General features: G+C 41.1%; 2 protein-coding genes across 4 annotated transcripts in view; one reads left to right on the forward strand and one right to left on the reverse strand.

Annotated features, from left to right (window-relative positions):
• Positions 1–51: 51 nt before the first annotated feature.
• On the reverse strand, positions 52–21071 carry prlra (prolactin receptor a). Of its 2 annotated transcripts, XM_086053909.1 has the most exons (10): positions 21003–21071; positions 19317–19542; positions 11817–11899; positions 10955–11090; positions 10014–10183; positions 8032–8198; positions 6293–6434; positions 6019–6115; positions 5809–5878; positions 52–4370 (listed from the first exon to the last, which is right to left on the reverse strand). In XM_086053909.1, the coding sequence occupies exons 3-10, from the start codon at positions 11875–11877 to the stop codon at positions 3558–3560; spliced, it is 1656 nt and encodes a 551-aa protein (XP_085910035.1). In that variant the 5' UTR covers positions 11878–11899; positions 19317–19542; positions 21003–21071; the 3' UTR covers positions 52–3557. The 2 variants fall into 2 exon arrangements, with proteins under 2 accessions (XP_085910035.1, XP_085910037.1); XM_086053911.1 differs by lacking the exons at positions 19317–19542; positions 21003–21071 and adding an exon at positions 12794–12812.
• Positions 21072–21399: 328 nt separating this feature from the next.
• The window catches only part of nedd4l (NEDD4 like E3 ubiquitin protein ligase), a 49862-nt gene continuing 48561 nt past the window's right edge, over positions 21400–22700 (forward strand). For both annotated transcript variants that reach the window (XM_086053129.1, XM_086053130.1), the window contains exon 1: positions 21400–21738. In XM_086053129.1, the coding sequence (XP_085909255.1) occupies positions 21694–21738 (45 nt within the window). In that variant the 5' untranslated portion in view covers positions 21400–21693. The remainder of the gene's footprint in view (positions 21739–22700) is intronic.

Here is a 22700-nt window from a genome sequence, read left to right on the forward strand (position 1 = left end):
AGTCATTTTTATATATTTTTGCAAAACAAGAAAAACAATTTTACAAACTCATCACATTGGTATTTTTTATTGGTTCTTTTTCCTTTCGCTTATATGCTCACGCATCTGGTTGAAGTTTTTGTTACAATATCAATAAAAAAAACACCAATGCTTGTTCTAAGATTTGTCTTTTTTCTTGTCATCCCAAAAAATTTCAAAATGATTTTGGCAATTATGCTATGTGGGCGACATATTCTTGAAAAAAATGTGTTTGGATTGATTTCTCTTTAATCTGGGCCACCGAGCATTTACATTATCAAGCTTCCCATAATTGTTTCAATAATTTAGATTAAAAAACATTTGCGGAAAATGGTTATTGGGGGTTTATCTGCATTTTTTCAAGACCCCCTCCCCCATTCTCTGTGAATAGTGAGAGTCCACGGTAGATTAAACCTGTTCGTCGTTCTTTACAAGAAGGGCGGGAGAACCTGCAGGTAAAACCAACAAAATTTTATTTCTGTACAATTATTATTATTATTGAGAGTGACCCCTCCCCTCCAAAAATAGTTTGTTCCTTTTCGACTCCCATAGTCACCACCAAGTTAAAGAAAAATAATCAGTACCAAGCCAAAAACATCAATTTGGAATGACTTACTTCAAGCAGTGATTCTCGACCAGTGCGCCGTGGTACATTAGTCTGCCGTGAGAGATCGGGTGCACAACGGAAAATTATCCAATGTCAATTATTGAGACAAAAATATATTATTTTCTAAGATTTTTTGGTCAATTTGTAAATTTATGTATGCACATATAGCAACAGGCGAAACAGTTAAATGCTCGTATACTAGAGGCACAGGCACATAATTTACCTGTGAATAGCTTTTCTAAGTGGTGTGCTTTGAATTTTTTTCTGATGTGAAATATGTGTCTTGGTTGAGAACCACTGACTTAACGTATGTTTCTTTACAAAAATAGCCTATGGAAAAAGAGTAACACATCCACGTTTCTTTGGACACATAATTTCACATACAGGAAGTCGTCAGTTTATGAAAGTGCTGCATTCCTCCTGTGGCAAGGTAAAACCAAATTTGCGCACTTATCTACAAATATTTGTTCTATGGTTATCATTTTTCCTCGCCACATCACATAAAGCAAAAAGCCCAAGAAAAAGCTTTGCAGGTTCCACTGTACAAAACGACTCATGAACAAGCCATTACACACAACCTTGAAAATGATTCACTCTGAAAAACAGATGATTTCTAAAGGGAATCAGCCTTAAGATGGATTCCGCAATATATTGTCTATGAAACAGTTGGGCGCCAGAGGCATCAACTTGAGGTGGTGGGTCATGTGATGTCCGAGGGAGATTAAAGATAAGCATCATGACTGATTAATCCGTTAAGTGTTTGTGAAGAATTCCGTCAAGTGTGTGGAGTTAATTATTCATGTCTTGGAGCAAGTGAGGCATAATTGAGTGCAGTAGTTGTCAGCAACCTGCAGGGATGCTGTTGTTCACGTTGAACTAGTATACTGTGTGAAGAAGAACATCACGGGGAAACCTTTAATTGAGATAGTCTTGAAGAAAAGCTACAAGAATGGAATTGCACTTTTTCAAGAAAAGCGATGTAATGTTACGAGGATAAAGTCAGATATTAAAAAGTAAAAGACGATTTACTGTTTGCTAAAAAAAATTGGTCACTCGTGGAATTGTTGATTGATCATGTCTTGAAAGACCTGAGTGAAGACAAAGTATGCAGTGACGCACGGTGAGGTTCATAGTTCATGGTCTTTAGTCTTAATATTTTTGTGGAAAGAGTCAATATTATATGATAAAACTCCCTGCAAAGTCTAAAAAAATGTTTTATAAACTTGACACAGCATAGAGAAGGAAGTTGGTAACAACACCCCTGCCAAATTTGAATGAATAATTAAAATAAATAAATAAATAAATAAATAAATAAATAAATAAATAATATAGGAAATCAGGCTTCAAAGTGGTAAAAAAAAAAAAAAAAATCAAGAGATTCTCAGGTGGCAGGTAATGTGGGTGCGCCTTATGAATGAGCTGAAAACACAATGGGCAACTTAATTCATTCAGTGCCAGACATTTTCAAATGAGTGACGTATATATGTTTTTTTTTTTTAATTCTTTATGATGCAATTTTGGACTGGAGCAACTTTGACTCCAGAGCAACTAACAGTCCAAAAAATACGGTAATTTTTTGTCCAATTTCCTATGAAATTCCAACCATGACTTCAACATATCAGCGGCTATTTTTTTTTTCCCATTCTGAGTGAATGAGTTTATTTTATTTTTAAAAGACTAAATAATGCTGATAGCCATTTATACACCTTCTTTTACCCTAATGTTTGAAAAATATTTCCATCCATCCATTATCTGTACCGCTTCTCCTCACAAGGGTCGCGGGGCGTGCTGGAGCCTATCCCAGCTGTCTTTGGGCAGTAGGCGGGGGACACCCTGAACTGGTTGCCAGCCAATCGCAGGGCACACAGAGACAAACATCCGCACTCACAATCACACCTAGGGCCAATTTGGAGTGTCCAATCAACTTACCATGCATGTTTTTGGAATGTGGGAGGAAACCGGAGTGCCCGGAGAAAACCCACGCAGGCACGGGGAGAACATGCAAACTCCACACAGGGAGGCCAGAGCCGGGATCGAACCCACGACCTCTGAACTGTGAGGCGGACGTGCTAACCAGTCGACCACCGTGCCGCCCTGAAAAATATTTTAAAATATATATATGAATAAATTCCTGGGTTATAATGGCTGGACTCTGAAAAGACAAATACATATCTCCTTGGCAGTGAATGAGTTAAATAAATATTGATGAACTCATTCAATCCCAAAGACATATTCATATGTCAAGACATATAAATATGTCCTTGCACTGAATGAGTTAAATGCTGAAAGGGGCCATAATTTTCCATCAGTGTTACTCTAAAGGAACATGCACTTCCTAAACAGTTTTATGACAAAAGCGCCATTTTGAATATGGACAAAATAACCGCATGGGTGCATCATACGTGCTATTAATACACTTTATTAATTAGATGTTATACATGTAACAAAATCAATTATTTATCATGTTGCACAGTTTTAATTGTTATTTTTTTTTAGTTTTAGATGAAGTTAAAGCTTTGTAAAAATGCTACATGAATAGTCATTTCTTTCGTGAAAAGAAATGCTATTTTTTTCGCAACTAATTCAAAATGTTACATAGATATTAGATGTCTTATTTTTGTGGAAAAAAAAAAGAATCTGAATGTTATGTAGAAAAAGTCCTAATGGTACATAGTCTTCTTTTATGTGTGAAAAAAAATCCTATTTCCACATGGATGCATTCCTATTTTTTTGACAAGACAGTTAAACATGTATAGAGTATAGTTTTTGAGTGAGAGTTGTTACTCAAATATTTTTTTGTGTATGAAAAAAAAACAAAATTCTCAAGTACATGGAAAAAAGACTGCACAACATTCAGCCCCCTCAGTCTCACCCCGTTGAAGATGACAAAAATAACAATGACTAGATTAATTTAGTTGAATGCCTAAATAGCTCAGTACGTTGTTATTGGGAAAACGGTCGCCGTGTCGACATAACCACTCGTTGCCGTGGTGGAGTGCATACAGTTGGCGCTCTTCTGGCTCGTATCGCCAAAGCTTGTCCCGCCCTCGCGGCCGTCTGTCGTTTCCTCCGACACTTTCTGGAGCAGCAAGAGCGTGTCGTCACTGCCCACTTGCTTCACCTGGCTGTAGTCCCGCTCCTGGAAGGAGTGTGAAGGGGGGCAGCACTCCCTGCTGCTCCACGGCTGGAGGAGGACCACGTCGTCCTCCACTACCGTCTGCACGCCCACGTACTCGACGGACCAGCGAGCGGGCGACTGTTTGTGACTGGGCGTGGCGATGTTGATGTCGCTGCGGGCCTTGATTTGCTTGCACACCTGGCCCTTCGAGGGCCCCAGAATCTGAGAGAGGCCGTCGGAGAGGCTGTGTCGCGGCCGGTGCGGCGGGCCAGTAAACACAGAAGGCCACGTCCTACCTCCCGTGTCTACTCGAGCCTCCTCCCAGTCTTCCCGTTCAGCCCGCTCCCCCGCGCTGTCTTCGTTCTCTTTGGGCCGGCCGCATTTCTCCGTCAGCAGGGTGCGACTGTCGCAGCTACCCCGGCCCGAGTCGCTGTCGGACGTCGAGCTCTCCAACTTGAAGCTGCCGCCACCGAGGTCCTTGCTCACCTCCAACGTGGCCTGCCGCTCTTGCGGGATGTACACCTCCAGGTACTCCACCAGCAGGTCCTCGCTGTTGGATGACGACGACGACATCGGGGGAAAGTCAGACACCACCAGCGCGCTGAAGATGTCCTCGGACTTTCCTTTCTGCATGGGAAGAACCAATTCTCCGTTATGTTAAAAGCTGGCAATTGTCAGCTTTTCTCCTTGACCCCGTTCCGCATAACACGGCACTGACCAGACATAGGGGGACAATAGCTGACATTTTTGGGGTGTCACATTTCTATATGCAGTGTGACACCATTATTCACAGGAGCTAGTGACTAAAGCATGCCACCAATGGCTAAAGTCCGCAAGTAAGTAATTCTAAACCAAAAGGTTTAGAATTTCCTATAGCAGTGATTTTCAGAGTGTGGTACTAGTACCACTTGTGGTACTCATGCTCACTCTAGTGGTACTCGAAAGAATCACTGCCCATGTAAAGTTCAGCTGTATTTAACTTATTAATACAATTTTCCTATATTTAGGCGCAGTTTTAATATTCAAACGGTGCGTAATGTTACAGGGTCTTGCAAGACCATTATTTTCATGAGGACTTAGACCTACTACAGTACTGCAGGCAGGGGACTTGGCTCGTGAAAGTCGGCCGAAGTTTGCACTCGGAATCTCTAACGGACGCTCCGGATTAGAGCCGAAATGGGCAAGACGAGATCGATCTAACAAAAAACGAGTTTTTGATATTTTTTTTCCCCGTACAAAAATTGGTATACGGCGTACACAATTTGAAATGATCAAAACACGTCTAAAATACGGGGAAAACGTTCAAGTTGACAGGTATGTGAATAAGTGTTAATCCACTCGTTTTTAGCCATCTCCAGGGGCGGCCATTTTGTCTTCTGTCGACTAAAAATGACATGGCTAAAAACAAGTGCATTTCGCTGCTGAATTTATATTCCACAAACGCAAAATTAATCAGAATGCTGTGTTTCAACTAGTGGGCCTGCTGGGAACATATTCTTGAAAAAAATATGCTTGGGTTGACTTGCGCTTTAAGACAGCTAAGCTTTATGAACGGGTTTTAATTTGAATAGTGCCAATTTTTATCAAAATGTGCAGTGAATGTAAACATAAAAGGTAACATAACGTGAACATAAAAACGCAGCTAGTAACGCGGGTGTACTACTTTGAAGAGTCTTTTAAAGACCAAATAATCGGTTTGCCCTTTCTCCTCCGAGGGAAAGCCAAACCAAATCGACACTGTGGATGTGGAGTTTCTTTTCGGGACCAACTCTGCTTCGTGGTGACTTTCCGCTATAGCTTCCCGCTATACAAAAAAACAGGGAGGCGGGGAGTGTCACGTACGGTGCACTGTGCGTGCTGTGATTGGTTGGTCGGGTATACGCGTCAGCGGCTTTGAGCCGCCATAGAGCTAAACTGTATGGAATGTGCCCTGTGGAAGATCAAACGATCTTTTGGCTTTATGAGATCGTCAAAGTTCGTTAAAGTTCTTAACGATCCAATATCGTCATATCTCCCACCCCTAGTAACATGTATTATTATGTTAAGAGAAAAAGGGGGCCATTACCTTTAGAAGCTGCTGATCTAATCCTTTTATTTTAGGACCAGGGACTGGTGGTAGAAGGCAGTGTTTCAAGCTTCAAAAACAAAAAGAGAAACACACAGAAATACAACAAAGGATTTATTGACATTTCAGCCTTGGTTTAGAGTTGAGGTGAGACATGCTTCGTTCTATTGTCAACACTTTTCTCTCTTTTTCCTTTTTCTTTTCGTTTACCTGCGACTATTCATGTGCAGCAACCACGTGAGGACGAGGAAAATAAAGGCACAAACGGCTGTGATGACGACCCACGCCGACTTTTCCTGATGGAAATCTGGAAGTACAATTCCAAACAAAACATCACAAACACAGACAAAGATCCTGCCTCTTACTGAATTGTTCTCTTTTGTTGGAGTTTGAACTACGTGCTACATAGAATCCAGGTTACGAAAAAAATATTTACGGTTGCTGCAATGGCTACATGGAATGTGTGTGTTGTGCGATGTCTTACAGTCAGGAAAACGGATTTGCGACGCTGAGCTCCATTCGCTCCAAAAGCCGTGGTCGGGTTTGCAGCGCACCTGAACGAGGTACGAGCCGCCGGAGCGCAGGCTGAAAATGTTGAACAGCTTCTGCTGGCCAGCCACGTGTGTCTGAACACACACAGCACAGTTTTGCAAAATGCATTCAAATTGGATTTGAAAATATTGAAACTGAATACGAAGGAGTGCGGACAGACCTCTGTGAGGACTGAAGAAGAACTATCAAGAAAAGCTAGTTCGTAAGAAATTGTCAAGCGTATTTGTGTTCGTTTGTCTGATGTTGAAAAGAGAAAATAACGTGAACACCAGCTGCTGCTGTATATTGCGGTTCATCTTTTGCGCCACATCGATGTAACATAATTAAGAGCAAGAAAAAAAGGCAGAGAAGGTCCCCAACTAAGCTGTAGTAATAGACTTTGTTGAGAATGTTGCTGTGTTTGTACGGTGCCATGGAAAAGTATTTACCCTCTTCTCAAATTCCTTTGGTTTTTTTTTGTTTTGTTTTTTTACATCGTTTCCCCACTTTAATATTTGAGGTCATCAAGCAAATGTAAATATTGGAAAACGTTCGGAAAATTTTTCCTCCAGGAGGAGCGGGCTGTCGTGCTGCCGTGGCCGCCTCAGAGTGCGCTGACAACCTGCTGAATTTCAACGGAGCCAACACAATGTTTAGACATGGTGGCCACAACATTCCCTCACATCGGGAACAAACCTAACAGAGGAAAGCTGTTTTCCATAATATCCAAGTGAGGAGAACAGCAACGCAATCAGAGTATATTTTATCTACATATTTAATATTAATGAGAAATTTAGGCATTTAAGACCAACTAAAATAACTTGGAAAATGGCCTGGTGGTTGTTTCCAGCCCCAAATGATCTTGCAAAACTGATAATAGTACATCAGATGCTTGTTTTTAGCTACTACTAAATATCAAATAGAAATTTGGATGCAGGTTAATGTTTTTCTCGTCAACCCTACACAAAGTGTAGTGGAAATGAGTTTTGTCATTTTTGCATAACCTTGCTAATGCCAAAATCAAAACAATACCTCCCACATTTGTATTTTTGCGATAGGCCGTGGTAAAGATCTGAAATAAAAATGTATTGAGCACAAAGCAGGGATTTTATACAGCGTCCTAATCCGAGGGAGCAGCTGGCACTCGCACTGAGGCGTTTGAGCTCAGGTTTCACTCGTGGGCCGCTGCCTTGGAGACTCGGAATGGGCTAATCCAAATCGATGAAGGCCACAGGTAGCAATAACGTGGACAAAAAGACTACGTGTACGTACCTCCAGAGTTCGAAATGAACATCCGCCAATTCATTTTGGCCGATCTTGCTAAAAACGTATCAACCAGTTTGGTCGGTGATGCGTGAGGCAATTGTGTCAGTCAGATAGAGAATACTTTGGGTTGGGTGTCCAGTCTCGAGAATCGATTAGAACGTGACTGTTCTCCCGGAATCGCTCTGAACTTCAGTGTCATAATTACTATGCCATAAAGCTCAATAATTATTTTGTTGAATCCACCCATTAGCGGCACACTACAGTATAGAGTGCAACAAAGACGAGAAAGGTAGAGAGAGAGAAAAACAGCGGAGTTAAAGTTAAAAAAAAAAAAAAAGGCTCATGTAAATTCTGATTGGCTGGTAACTTTAGAGAGTCACCAGCTGATGTTCAAAAAAGTTTATTTAGAACCCGCTCATTGCGTACCTCCCACTCATTTTCTCCCTCCAACCGGATGCGAAGCTCGTAGATGAGTGTTATCCAGCCGGAGCGAGTGTCGGCCTTGCGGGGCGGAGCCCACGCCACTCGCAGGAAGGGCCAGCCTTTGTCCTCCATGACGCTCAGTGACACGTTCTCAGGAGGGTTGGGCTGCACTACAGAGGAAGAGAACAGCAAACAATGTATCCTAACTTGTACAGAGGTGCTTTTTGGGTGTTTTATTTTTGGTTTTGTTTAATCTATCACAGCCAGCAATAATGAAGGCGATTGAGGAGCTTGGGACTGAAGACCCATTTGATGTTAGGCAGCCTCAAGGACAAGATACAATACAATACATCCATCCATTATCGATACCGCTTCTCCTCACAAGGGTCGCGGGGCGTGCTGGAGCCTATCCAAGCTGTCTTCGGGCAGTAGGCGGGGGGCGCCCTGAATTGGTTGCCAGCCAATCGCAGGGCACACAGAGACAAACATCCGCACTCACAATCACACCTAGGGGCAATTTAGAGTATCCAATCAACTTACCATGCAAGTTTTTGGAATGTGGGAGGAAACCGGAGTACCCGGAGAAAACCCACGCAGGCACGGGGAGAACATGCAAACTCCACACAGGGAGGCCGGAGCCGGGATCGAGCCCACGACCTCTGAACTGTGAGGCGTACGTGCTAACCAGTCGACCGCCCCAATACAATACAATACAATTTTATTTATATAGCGCATTTCATAACAGCTAGAGCTGTAACAAAGCACTTTATAAACAAAATAGTAAATAAAAAACAATAAAAGGCTGTGATGCACGTATTAATAAATATAGATAATAAAAATATAAATAAATAAAGCCAATAAATCAACATTCAAAATCAAAAGGCAGAGAAAAGAAGTGTCTTCAACCGGGTTTTAAAAATAGACAGAGAGGGAGCTTGCCTAACAACCAATGGGAGGTCATTCCAAAGGGAAGGACCAGCAGCGGAAAAGGCTCGATCCCCTCTGAGGCTCCGCTTGGTCCTCGGCACCTCGAGCAGCGCCTGGTCCGCAGACCTGAGGCTGCGGGAAGGTGCGTAGGAGTGGAGGAGCTCGGAGAGGTACGACGGGGCGAGGCCATTTAACGATTTAAAGGCAAATAGGAGAATCTTAAATTGAACCCTGAAATGTACTGGGAGCCAGTGAAGGGAGGCCAGAATTGCTGTTATGTGCTCAATCATCTGAGCTCCGGTTAGTAGGCAGGCAGCAGCATTTTGGACCAACTGGAGACGTTTGAGGGAGGACTGGCCGAGATGTAACAAAGGCATGGATGACTGTTTCTAAGTGCTGATGGGAAAGGAGGGGCTTTACCTTAGCCAGCTGTCTAAGGTGAAAGTAGCTCGACTTTACAACAGCGCTGATTTGCTGGTCCAATTTAAGATCACTGTCCATTTTAAAACCCAAGTTTGAGACTGTTGGCTTTAGATATGAAGACAGGGGGCCCAGGTCAATGAAAAACTGCATGAATCTGTCGTACATTTCAGGGGACGAGTCCGTGCTAGTCGGTTGACGGGGCTTGAGTACAGAGTCAATTGTTTTAAATAGAGCACGTGGATTTTGGCGATTTGCCTGAATCAGACACGACAAGTAGTCTCTCTTGGACTCTTTCACCTTTCTCTGGTAACGACGCCAGCAGGCCTTTAAGATTTGGTAGGAGACCTGCAGCCTGTCTTTTTTCCACCTGCGTTCAGGTCTGCGGCATTCCTGTTTAGCTGTGCGAGTGCTCTCATTCAACCAGGTCAAACTTTTTGCCGCCTAATTTTTAACGGAGCCACGGAGTCCAAAATATTAAGGCAAGATGAATGGAACCAAGTGCTGAGCTCCTCTGTGTTTGAAGAGGGAACACAAAGCGGATCAAAGGCATCAGAGAACTGACTAGCAGTGAGGTGGCTAAAAACCCGGGACAGCACACAGGTGAATATTAAAGATGGCCGCACACAAACCCTCACCTATATAGACCACGTCGACATCCACGGGGTCGGAGAAGGTGCTGCCCAGTCGGTTGGTGGCCACCACAGTGATGTTGTAGTTGACCCAGATTGATGTGTTGTTCTTGTTGAAGAAGCACGAGTTCTCCCCGCCCGTGAAGTAGTCGGGGCACTCGTACATGATTTCAGAGCTGCAGGCAGGAGAGGTGGAGCGCATGTAAAGCGTGGGTGGGTGGAGGGGAGCTTAGAGGGGAGTTGTGTAAATGCTTCAATGTTTACATAAATATTGACAAATAGGCACAGCGCAATTAAGTAAATAACAAGCGGAATAAGGAGGTCAGCACCGAGTGGCTATGTAAAAATAAATTGCAAAAGGCATTGTAAAGCGCAAAGTGGTCGGTAAAGCACTGAAGAAGAATCCATTTGCACAGAATAATAGCGGCGTAATTACTGAAAATCATTTGTGTGCTATCCTCTATTTTGGTCGTTTGTTTGAAGCCATATACACTAAGTCGTTGCACTGTGCCCCATGTTCGTAAAGGAGGGATTGCAATTTGTTATTACAGAATTATCTGTAGGCATAAGGGAGACTTTCAAAGAATAGTTTATAATAATAAATCATATGATAATTGGTTGTTTTGTGTGATTAAAAAAAAAAATGCTCTTGCTGGCCATGTACATATATGGATCGCAGGATGCCCACCTCTAGTGTGTGTACAATGCCGTAATCGTGTCTTATTCGGTGGCTGCTGAAATCCACGCGGCATAGCTCTGTCTATCGTAATCTTTATCCTCTAGCAGCTGTCTGGCAAGCCGCCGGGTAGTTGCCAGCAGCAGACAATGCAATGCTTTCCCGTTTACTTAACGCTTTAATCTAGGCCCACTTGACATTTGCCTCACGATGACGGCGACAAGGCAAGGTGAAATAGTGGACTACAGAAAAAAAAAAGGGAAGTACTGACCTTTCCTTGCGGTAGTACAGCGCATACGTGGTAGGTAGTCCTCCGTCGGAACCAGGCTGCCACCAGCAGGTGAAGGTCTCTTTTTCGGGAGACCGACAGCTGGTCAGTGTGGGATTTCCCGGTGGACTGAGACCGCCTGATGGACAGGAGAAGAAGACGCTTTGGATCAGAGGGACCTGTGACGACTATTTTTCCACATGGTCAAGCGTCTAGGTTTATGGTGATTGATCGACCACAAATTGCCTTTGCTTTGTCATCCAAGCAGATGTTACAGTATAGATGTTACAGTCTGTCATATCACTGTAAAATGAGGGTGTTTTTTTTTAAATTATTTAATAAAATCGCTGACCTAAGGATGCACCAGAGATTATTCAAATGTCTTTACTTTTTTTAGGTAGCACATCAGGTTTTTGAGAGACTTTTTACATTTCTTGTTTTTAAATTTGACAAATAAAAGCTTGCGCACTACAAATTTTACCATGTGCTGTAATTTACAGCTATGATGTTACAGGGGGAAAAAAAAAATCCACCTGCTGCTGAATCCGATTCCAAATCATCAACTACAAAAGTTTACTTGAATCTCTGATTAAAAAATTGAGTCAACACTTGCCAACAATTGTAATGAATTAAATTCACAACGAATAAGTCAACAGAATTGATTTTTTTTTTACATGAGATATGGTTGTCATAGCAAAAGAATGAAGTCATAATTGTTGTCATTTTTGTGACAAAAAGTATGAGAAAGAAAGACAAGCTAATGACAGTTTCAACTTTCAAACAAGGCAAACCAGAAAAGACAGTCTGTGAAAAGTGGAAGCAGGAAGCTGATTGGCTGTGGACACAAATTCCTTTGAGAATGCACCTTTAGCGCATGGTGTGACGACCAGCAACAGCAGCAAGGTCAACTCCAGAACGTTCCTCATCGCGGCACCACACACTTGAGGGCTGCAGGATGGACAGAAAACATCAACAATGACGGGTGAGGGCGGATGTGGCCGTGGAGTTTTTGTCATGGAAATTCCTCATTCCTGCTCATGATGTCAAGTGTAAATAAGGTGACATTTTACAATAATAAGTCACAATGTTACAGGGGCGGGCGGCACGTGGTCGACTGGTTAGCACGTCCACCTCACAGTTCAGAGGTTGTGGGTTCGATCCCAGCTCCGGCCTCCCTGTGTGGAGTTTGCATGTTCTCCCCGTACAGGGGGCGGGGTGGTGACTTGTAACTTTAGAAAAAAGTATCATCTGCTATTCACTGAAAAGCATACATAATCAAATTTTTTGTTCTCTGAACAAAGCAAAAAAAGTATTACATTTCTGCCATCCTGTGGAATCTTGGATGCCAAGAAGCTATGTTGATTTGAGATGAGGAGCTTCACTTAGACAAAAGTTGTGCTTTGCTGCCATCTTGTGGCATGTACAGGCAATTCTAAACCTTTTTAATGTTACTCAAACTTCATTCTCCCAAATAAACAGAGCGAAATAATCAAAGTATTCATCATTTATACTGTATTTCCCTCTTTGTAGGGAGTCATGATAAAGATTAAACATGAAAAGTACAATCCTCTCCATTTCTGTCTACCTCTAACAGCTGGCACATGCAGCATAAGCGATTGCATAACCGGTCAGTGACCAACTCTTAGCACTGCTAGAACACAGCCTGACCCTCTTCATCTCTGAACCCGCCTAGGACGGCTGACCCAGAAGCTATCTCGCTAACTAGAAGAAGCACATCTGGCGACATAACGGAACATGTGATTAAACACACTGAACGCTAAAAATGTTTTGTGAAGCAGGTAGCAATCCCGACGCTACCCTGCTTTTCTCATGCTATCATACCTGTTGAGTTCACCTAGCGCACCGACTCTTAAGACGCTCCCCTTGGTGTTGTCTCGATAACGTCACCATGATCTGTTAATTGGCATTAAGGTCACGCCACCGGATTTGCCTCCTGCTGTATATAGAGGTGCTTACATAACCGGCAGGGCCCGCAACCAATAAGCTGCTAAGAAGACAGGAGAGCGCCATGAAACACGAAATAGCGTCAACTGTGAAGCCTCTCTCTGCTGTGCATGTTGCAGTGTGTTAAACGTAACACCACTACCTAAGCGACCTAATTTTCTCACTGGTGGGTAAGTCCACCACACCAATTTACGTCTTCCCTAATTAACAACTGCCACAAGTGACATCCCTGTGTAAATCCCCTGCCATACAGCCTATAAAACGCACCATTTCAACCATTTTGTTCCCATAAAAATAAAAATCAAATCAACTTTTATTTGTTTAGCCCGACAACAGTTATCTCAATTAAGGAGAAAACAAAACATGTTCTAAGGTGCAGTAGCCATACGCTGGATTTCGACACTTTTTTTTAAAGTTTACAAAAAAACGGCTCGTCTCACCCCTGCTGGTAGTTTGACATGTAGCAACGAGCGTGTGAACAAACCCTACCTAATTTTCCACCACATGAGTTTTAATCAGACTCTTAACAGAGGCAAGACACTGTCTGGGTGTGAATTCTCTTTCCGTGTTGCTGTTCTGTATAAACAACACTGAATGGGGGTCATATGCACTGAGCCTGTGTATGCACTGTAAATGAACAGCTTGTACCGTATGTGGGTGATCAAGGTTGGCGAACGTAATGTAGGCTTGAGTCAGCATGTAGTCGTCTGCTATTGTTTACCACCTGTTGTCGCATTAAATACAAAAGCGCAATATTAGTAATATTGACAATTAAATGTACTCACGTGCATTACGCAACATGATGCTGACTTACACAGCTAATGTGGCGCCCGAGGCGAGATTTTATATGCCGCCCCCCTCCGTCCCCTCCATTTACAACACTTACAAAGGTCAAATTTTTAACATTGCCTTTAATATATGGGCCATTCTACTGAATTGGTTCAAATTCAGAGTTGGAAAATGTGTGAAATTTGTATTTTATTTCAGAAAATCTTTTATTGTATTCATGTTGCACCATATCTAAGGGGCACAAATATAGTAAAAGTACAGTCAATTTTCAAATAGTATTTTCTAGCTTTTCCCTAATAGCTTGCCTGTCCCTAAAATGTGTCACTACCAAAACACACAATTACAGAAGAATAAAAATAATTCTACAAGCCGAATCATATTTTTTTCCATTCCCCCCTCTACAGAGTATTTTTATAAATTAATATATATGGTGGCGGCACGGTGGTCGACTGGTTAGCACGTCCGCCTCACAGTTCAGAGGTCGTGGGTTCGATCCCGGCTCCGGCCTCCCTGTGTGGAGTTTGCATGTTCTCCCCGTGCCTGCGTGGGTTTTCTCCGGGCACTCCGGTTTCCTCCCACATTCCAAAAACATGCATGGTAAGTTGATTGGACTCTCTAAATTGCCCCTAGGTGTGATTGTGAGTGCGGATGTTTGTCTCTGTGTGCCCTGCGATTGGCTGGCAACCAGTTCAGGGTGTCCCCCGCCTACTGCCCAAAGACAGCTGGGATAGGCTCCAGCACGCCCCGCGACCCTTGTGAGGAGAAGCGGTACAGATAATGGATGGATGGATATATATGGTTTTGACATCAAAACCAATCAAAATGACTTTTGAACAGAATTTAATCTGACTTAAATATCCGAAAATAAATCAAAATGTATATGCTATTTTTCATTGTGAAATGTAGAAAGTTGATCACATTGACTTCAAAAGTCAAAACAAACATACCCTTAGACAATCATTATCAAAAATTGTTGGTCGATAATTCAACACTTTTTAATTTTGTTAAAACATCAGTTTTTTTGGTAGTGACTGCAACATTTCGGTAGTGACCATATTGTTGCTGCTGTTGCAGAAATACTTTGTGTGAGGGTAGCATTGTAATCACTTACACTACCGGTAGTTTTGCTATATTTTAACGAAACGTTTCGGTAGTGACGTTTTATGATAGTTGTTGACAATACTCAACAATGCTAGGCACAACATGGCTACCACAGACAGTTTTGAGCATGTGTACAGAGATAGAAAACAGTACATTTTGCATTAAAATCAAAATTGCTCATTTTATTGCCGAAGTGAGGTGTTCGGTAGTGACAGTCCTTAAAACCACATGCTGATTTTCAGACTTTGGAGGGCACATAACTTAATAATGCTGCCAACTAATTACTTGCCATGTGCCCAGTGATGAACACGAAGGTAATGTCTCTTACTGGTGAAATTTCTGGGGATGTGGCAAAAACCAAGCCCTCCTTACAGACAAATAATCTCTGCGTTTCGGTAGTGACATGAAAGTTTTTACATAAAAACTTCTAATTTGAGAAAAATCTACAAAATCAATGTAAATCTTTCACCATACTTTTAAAAGCAACCAAAATGTTCTATTAAAGTAAAGTATTTTTTAAATTGGCAAAAATCTTCTACTTTTTTTTTTTCATGAATTGAAATTTAGGAGTTAGAGATTGGGACAGCCATCTCCCAAAAGGAAGTGACATATAAAAGATGACTTTTTATACTTTCAGTTTAATAGTATCTCAATTAATGCCTTGTGGTAAAATAGATCATAACAAGATATTACTAAATATGCAAGGTCTGAACACTTCATTGTTTTTTAAATTTTGATTTTCATTGTGGGACAGCAATTTCAACCAATTTGGTAGAATGGCTCATATAAGATAACGCCACACAATTTAAAATTTAAAACATGTTGCAACATTTAATTGAACAAACTGAAAGAATCCGAAAATTGACCTCTCTCTTTTCTTGCGCTTTGGATAGTTTTGGTTATTTTGATATGTTCACAAAGTTCTCTAGGGTCACGTCGATAAATGTTCCCTATTCTCCTAAGAGAGCAGTATATATTTGGTCTATTTTTATCTTGACATACAGTAGTTCTACAGTTCATCAAGGTTCATTCCTTACATTAGTCACTGGCAATGAGGTGCATTAAGTGCATTTGCTTTTGAATTAGAAAACTCTACAAATGAAAAAATTGCCCCGAGGTATACTGTGGGGGTGGCCAGAGAGTGACAAGGGCTGGCTATGGCCACCACGTAGCTCCGACCCGGACTGACAGAAATAAAATATAAAAAAAAAAAAAAATCCTGGCCACTATTTGCAGTAATAGGACAAATTGTGAATTGGTGTAATTGAATGACCGAAATCCTTTTTGTAACATTAGTGCCCGTAAATGTGCTGCAATAGACTTCCTTTCAGCCTGCGCAATGAAAGACTCATGTAGCCACAATTATGACTCAAGTGCTTATGTACACAGTTAAAAGTAACGCAAGCATTTAGGTTATTTACTTCCTTCCTTCCTGACCACACCCCCTCCTCCCCATCAAGTATGGCATGACAGTTGTTTTAAGTGAACTGAATCATTAGAATCAGCTAATCCAAAAGAACCGGTCAAAAGATTCGTTCACCGAATCGTTCGCACCCCCCACCTCACGTTCACTGAAGAAAATCTTTCTTTTTGAACGAATCGTTCGCGAACGACCCAACACTACCGCCAAAAAGCTCGCTTTGAGATGGGTGTAGATTTGTGCATTAGTGAAGGCTTTGTATGAATGAACAGGGAAGGCAGCTACCTGTGTTTTTCTTTGAGTAACAGCCTTGTATAGCCGCAGCCGTAGAAGCCCCCGCACAAGCCCTCTGGAGTGCAATCATTATCAGCCGATGAGTCGCCATGAAAGCAATTTTACATTACAATCACGGGTAAAGACAGTCCGAAGCTATGTCAAAGCAGTGCTCTTTGGCCATTACCACTATGGAAATTCAATTCTATTGTAAAACAAACAAACAGCAATGTTTTTATTGTGAACACACTAAAAAAAACACCATCAGAGTGTGGCCAAGTGCCGCATCAATGTTTTGTGAATATACAGTAGGTTTAGATTATTCAGCTCAACCAGTGGCGTACACATCTAAGACCATTTAGCCCAACCAATCAAAAGGAAACTGCTGCTGCCACTCTCAGCCCGTTAGCAAGACCTCTTTGGTGAATCTCTGGGCAGCTAAGACAAGCTATGAAATGAATAAATAAATGAAGACAATTTTATGCACGTTGTAAATGGATGTCAGTGCTTCTGATAATGTTGAAGACAGCAGAGAAGGCTTTGAAGGCCCTGACTGGATGTCACTAGTGCAAATACAAGAAGACAGTCAAAACTGCTCAGTAAGTTGCAGTCATTTGTTTTTTTTTTGCAGGGAATGAAAAATGAACACCTATGAATATTGTTATATTGTCTTTCCACATTTGTTACTGCACTGTCTATGGTCAAATATTCGTTGCTTTAAGCGGAGGTCAACTCAAACTTATTTTTTTCAAGAATATGTTGTATGCAGGGCCACTAGTTGAAACACGGCATTCTGATTAGTATTGCGTTTGTGGAATATCAGTTAAGCAGCAAAATCCACCCCTTTTTAGCCATCTCAGGGTGCAGCCATTTTGTCACTTCTGTCGACTGAAAATGACATCACAACTGCTCAGGGCTCAGATAACGACCAATCACGGCTGACCTGTTTTCTGAAGCTGAGTCGTGATTGGTCGTTACCTGAGCCCTGAGCAGTTGTGATGTCATTTTCAGTCAACAGAGGTGACAAAATGGCCGCCCCCGGACATGGCTAAAAAACAAGTGGATTTACTCTTATTCCACAAACGCAATATTTATCAGAATGCCTTCTTTCAACTAGTTGGCTTGCATAAAACATATTCTTGAAAAATACATGTTTGGGTTGACTTTCGCTTTAAATGGTTAGAACACATCAATGCTAGTTTCATCAGGACCACCAGTGACATTTTGTATTGTGTGTTAGCTATAAACTAGCGGACTTTCGTATGAAAAAGTTATGTGGACTGGTTGAATACACAACAATTTGTTATATGTTTAGTTTTACAGTAAACTAACTGGGAGTGGCAAGGAACAGCAAGCATGTGACCTCTATTTTGAAGAATTGTTGAGTATCTGCCAAACTGCTGCATGTTTTAAAGTTTAACACCACTATAGCAGTTTTAACAACATTTTTTGCTTGCATCTCCATCCATCCATCCATCCATTATCCGTACCGCTTATCCTCATGAGGGTCGCGGGCATGCTAGACCCTAAAGACAAAAGAAAAAAAAAAAAAATCTACCAAGAAACATCCATTATCTCGATAACCTGCAATCCACATCAGTAATAAGTTGAGGTACTACTGTAGTTTTTTTTAATTCATTATAAAATAAAAAATCAAATCAAATGTATGAGTTAAAAATAAAAGGTAAATACTAGATGGACCGGTACCAGTGATGGCGTGAGAAAAAAATGTGATGATGATGATGATGACAATAAAATATAGCCAAATGAATAATAAACAAAGTAAATCAAATAAAATGTGACTATACGAATATTTACACTTGCATGACAGTATCCCTTTGCACGCCACCAAACTGTGAATCATTCTAGTCTACAGTGGCTAACTTCTTTTTACACTTGCATGCCAGTAAAATGTTATTTAAAACATTGCCTATACAGTTAAGAAAGCTCAAATTATGACTTATTAAACATTCAACGCTAATGACTATCCTATGCTTGAGTGACCAAACAAAGACAAGCCTGGCTCGAACACAAGCCGTATACTGAACAGTATATGTATATGCAGTAAAACCCGAGTGCAGTAACAGCAGAAAAGGTTTCTAACGCTGTAATCTAGTGACTTGATTGGTTTGTTCCTATAAACGGCCAAAACCTCTCTCACCCTCAACCCGCATGAACCAGGCTCAAGCAAACGCCAGCGGACACGCAGATCACGCCCATCGCAATCCCATTACGGGATCTATTGTAAGGCTTTCAAGCATAAGAAATGACAATTCAGCTTTAACCTAAGATATAAATTCTCACTTTTGAATGACACTGTCAGAGGGCTATTTGTTTAACACTGTGTTGCCATGGTGGTTGTTGTTGTTGTCAAATTGAGAACTGTCCTCATATTTTTGATTCGCTCCTAAGAGGCAACATGTTATTTATAATTTTATAATTTTATAATTCATATTTAGATTTTTTTTTTTTAAATATTTCATTTCAATTGTGCACTATTTAAGAACATTTAATTAATAATAGTTTTTGCAAAATTTGTGTACTACATTTTGTAATTTATATTAAATAATATGTAAATTAGTGATATATATTTTTAAATTTCTACATATGACCTTTTTGTTTTTCTACTACACTCCTAAAAAAGCTTTACAGTCACTTAACAATATTGAATTTCAGTGCACGGTGTGCTGATGCATAGATACATGCATACATGCACCTTCTTCACCCGGGCAGGTGCCCACTCATGAAACATCAGTCTTGTAGAATATATTTTAAAAATGTAAATAAATTAAAAATCAAAATGAAAAATTGCCTTACCACTCAGTCAGTGTTTCAGCATGTGTCTGTGTAAGCCGGCAGTGGCACTCCACACAAGAGCCGACTGGTCCAAGTAATTCCGCCCGCAGGCAAGGTGGACATTCATAGAAGAGCCATTTGGTTGGTTCTGTCTTGGTGTGGGAGGAAACGTCGCAACATCCCTCCGCCTCCCAGCAAGGGAGGGGTGGGGAGGAGAGAGCACCCCTGTCACGTCCAACAGGCGGGGCTGAAAACAACAATTACTTGTATATTACAAACTATATAACATAACACTGCTGCTGAATAGAAGCAAGGCCACAACAAATAAATGACAATCGTTTTTGGTACAGTTAAGCATACACTTTGTATAGACGTTTCCTTTATACCGCTAGGAAACAAATCCATCTGTAAGGCCGATGGTATCTGGTGTTCAAAGATTAAGTGCTAGTAAAGTAGTGCCCAGAAAATTACTGAATTATAATTCAAAAATTACAAATTACATTACAAATAATGTTTATGTGCAATATTTGTGTTTTTATGTTTCTGTTAATAAAACACTTTGAAAAAAACTACTGTGAGGGGGCTTTTCAGCCACTGAGCAATGGCCTTGTGACAATTTCCCCTTCAGCTGTGCTTAGAAGCAATGGTGTTATATAATATTGCCATCTGCTCTCCCATCCGTCCATGCAAAAGTAAACAGCAGGATGGATGCCACTGCAAGGCCCCAATGGTGATCTGGGGGGGATGGATGTCAATAGTTTCCATTCCATTTCCTCACTCTCCCTGACATGTTTTGTCATATTAGTGGGTGTTAATTGTGTCAGTGTCACAGCACTACAGTGTGAATAAATATTATGAGACTATGCTTGCGGAATTGTTTGTTTCCTTGAGGGGGAAGGGGGCTGTGATGGTCTTAATTGTCTTAAATTTTCCTGATGTATTTTAAAATCTTTTAAGGGACAGTTTTTCACAAAGCCTCCATCTTAATTTCGCGGTGACATATTGACCTCTAGCGGTGAAATTAGGAATTAACAAAGAGGACGGAAAACCACGGCAGTCCCATCATTTAATTCGTTTATTATTACATTATACACATCACACGTTTTTGCAACGGAGCGGTTGAAGGCAAAGCGGCTAGTTTGTGGCCCTTACACACTGACAACGTTTTGTAGGCAACTTCAAAGTTCGAAATGATTAATGTGTCGTGTTGTTGTATAGGTACGCTGTTAAGTGTCAGTTTCGTTGCTTTGTTGAAAGTAGCTAATCTTCAATGTGGAATTTACATTTTTAAAAACATATACAAATCAATAAGAGATGGTTTAAGAAATAATGCATTTACATCAAATCTAGAAGGACAAAACAGCTAAAGCTGAGATATACCGTGATCGAATAACATAATAATCAAGAAGTATAAACTTTATTGACATGGTAGGCAAACATAACCGTGTGCCACACCAAGTCACTTTTTAAGTGACCCATTTACTTACCAATAATTCATAACATGTAATGTAATATACACACAAATATTGAACGTGATAGACGTGTTAAATGTTATAGGATATGCGCCGAGTCAGAAATCAAATCCACTAACAAATAATGACTTGGCGCGTGGAAATGTGATTGAAGAAGCCTACTAACTTACTATTACGTACTTCATGAAACAACTAACTTACAATAATTAGAACTAATACGTATCATTGCTGTCACCTTTATCTGGGAGCCGCAGACTACCTTTACATTAAGTTTTCCAGGTCGACTTGAACTTCTGCCGTATTTCACCCACATATATTAAATGTAGGAACCCGTTAGTTTTGATTGGCTAGGTGTTTTAAGCCCCGCCTCCGACCTGTCCACCTCGAGGGTAGACGACAGCAAAATCTTCGCCACGTATTCAAATGTATTATAATACGTACTCGTAATGGCTAAGATGTTATTTGTGGTGTTAACTTTACATAAATGGTAAGACACACATTGGAAGAATCCAACTTCACCATTCCAGCTCAGCTCCAATATTCCACCCCAACATTATAATAGGCCAACTGCTATTGGTTGACACCGCCAGCAATCATGCTTACCGGGCAGGTGATTGGCCGAGTCGCTTCAATGTCAAGTGTCACAGCGTTTCGAGAGGAGGGGGATATGAGCTTTTGACAAAAGCGATTTTGTGTCTGGCGAAACCGTTTCGGACAGTGTGAACATACAACGCCAGGACGTGTTGTGGAAGCGCAGTGGGATCTTGGAAGCTAAATCTAATCTTATCTGAAGAAAGGAATTAACCACCACGGTGTGACACGAGAGGCAGGGGAGTAAAAAGTGGGACTTAATTGTTTGAGGCTAGCTAGCTAGCTCTGCCTCGCCTCCTCTTTTTAAACGGCGATTAGCGGGCACCGCGGGCTTTATGGCTACGAATTACGAGCCGATCTACGGACTGTCCGAAGATGAGGTAAGCCTTGTCCGTTGTGCCGCTAGACGGCGAGACTGCCGCACGGATGCTGTCGATGCTAACGCTAGCCGCGGCGGTCAAGCCCTCACCCACATACCATAGTAATGTTCAGGCAGCTGTCTTGTTTTCCCGAAACCTTTCCTTGCTCCTATTCATTCTCTTCCGCGTCTAACGATTCTAGATAAATGAATAAATAAAAAAAATAAATAAAATAAAATCCACCCGTTAAATGAACGATATTCTCCCCACTCGTCATGTTGTGAAGTACACACATATGAGAACATTTTTACATAGGTAGGTCGGATCACAATCGTTTGGTAAACAAACACCACACACCGAGGAAGCATATATACATATGTTAATTTCAGATACATTGTTGACGCATAACCCCAATGGGGTCTGTCCCAAGGCTGAATCAACAGGCTAGAGTCAGACGATTTCAGACAGGTGCAGTCATCAAACAACGTGCAAACTAAGTACAAATGCACACAATATCAGTTCCAAGATCCGGACAAAATGCATCCTATAAAGCATAAAACCTTTATTTGTGAATTAATTAAATTTTTTTTTCACAGAAAAAAATTACTTTGTTGAGTTTGCCAAGGGAGCTAATCTAAGATTGACACTTGACCTCTTTCTTCTTTTCAGCCCTTTTCTTATATGAAGACATATGTGTCTTGGGGCAAATTTAAGACATTGAGAGAGGGACATTTTCTGTAAGGGTCTTAAAAGATCAGGAATTAAGTAGCTGGAGAATGGCAAAAATTGCGATCAAAATTGGTGAAATATACTAATACTAACTAGAAGTATGTACTAATATATATACTTAGCAAAACATACTAGCATTCAGCAGACGTCAAAGAAATTAACAACACTTGTTACTAGGGATGTAACGATTCACTCAAGCCCGATTCGATTTCCAGTTACGGATAGTAGATTCGATTAAATTTTTTCGCTAGTAA

Source organism: Filicampus tigris, chromosome 15, assembly GCF_054856515.1.
Source record: "Filicampus tigris isolate MCC_2025a chromosome 15, RoL_Ftig_1.0, whole genome shotgun sequence".
NCBI classification, from domain to species: Eukaryota; Metazoa; Chordata; class Actinopteri; order Syngnathiformes; family Syngnathidae; genus Filicampus; species Filicampus tigris.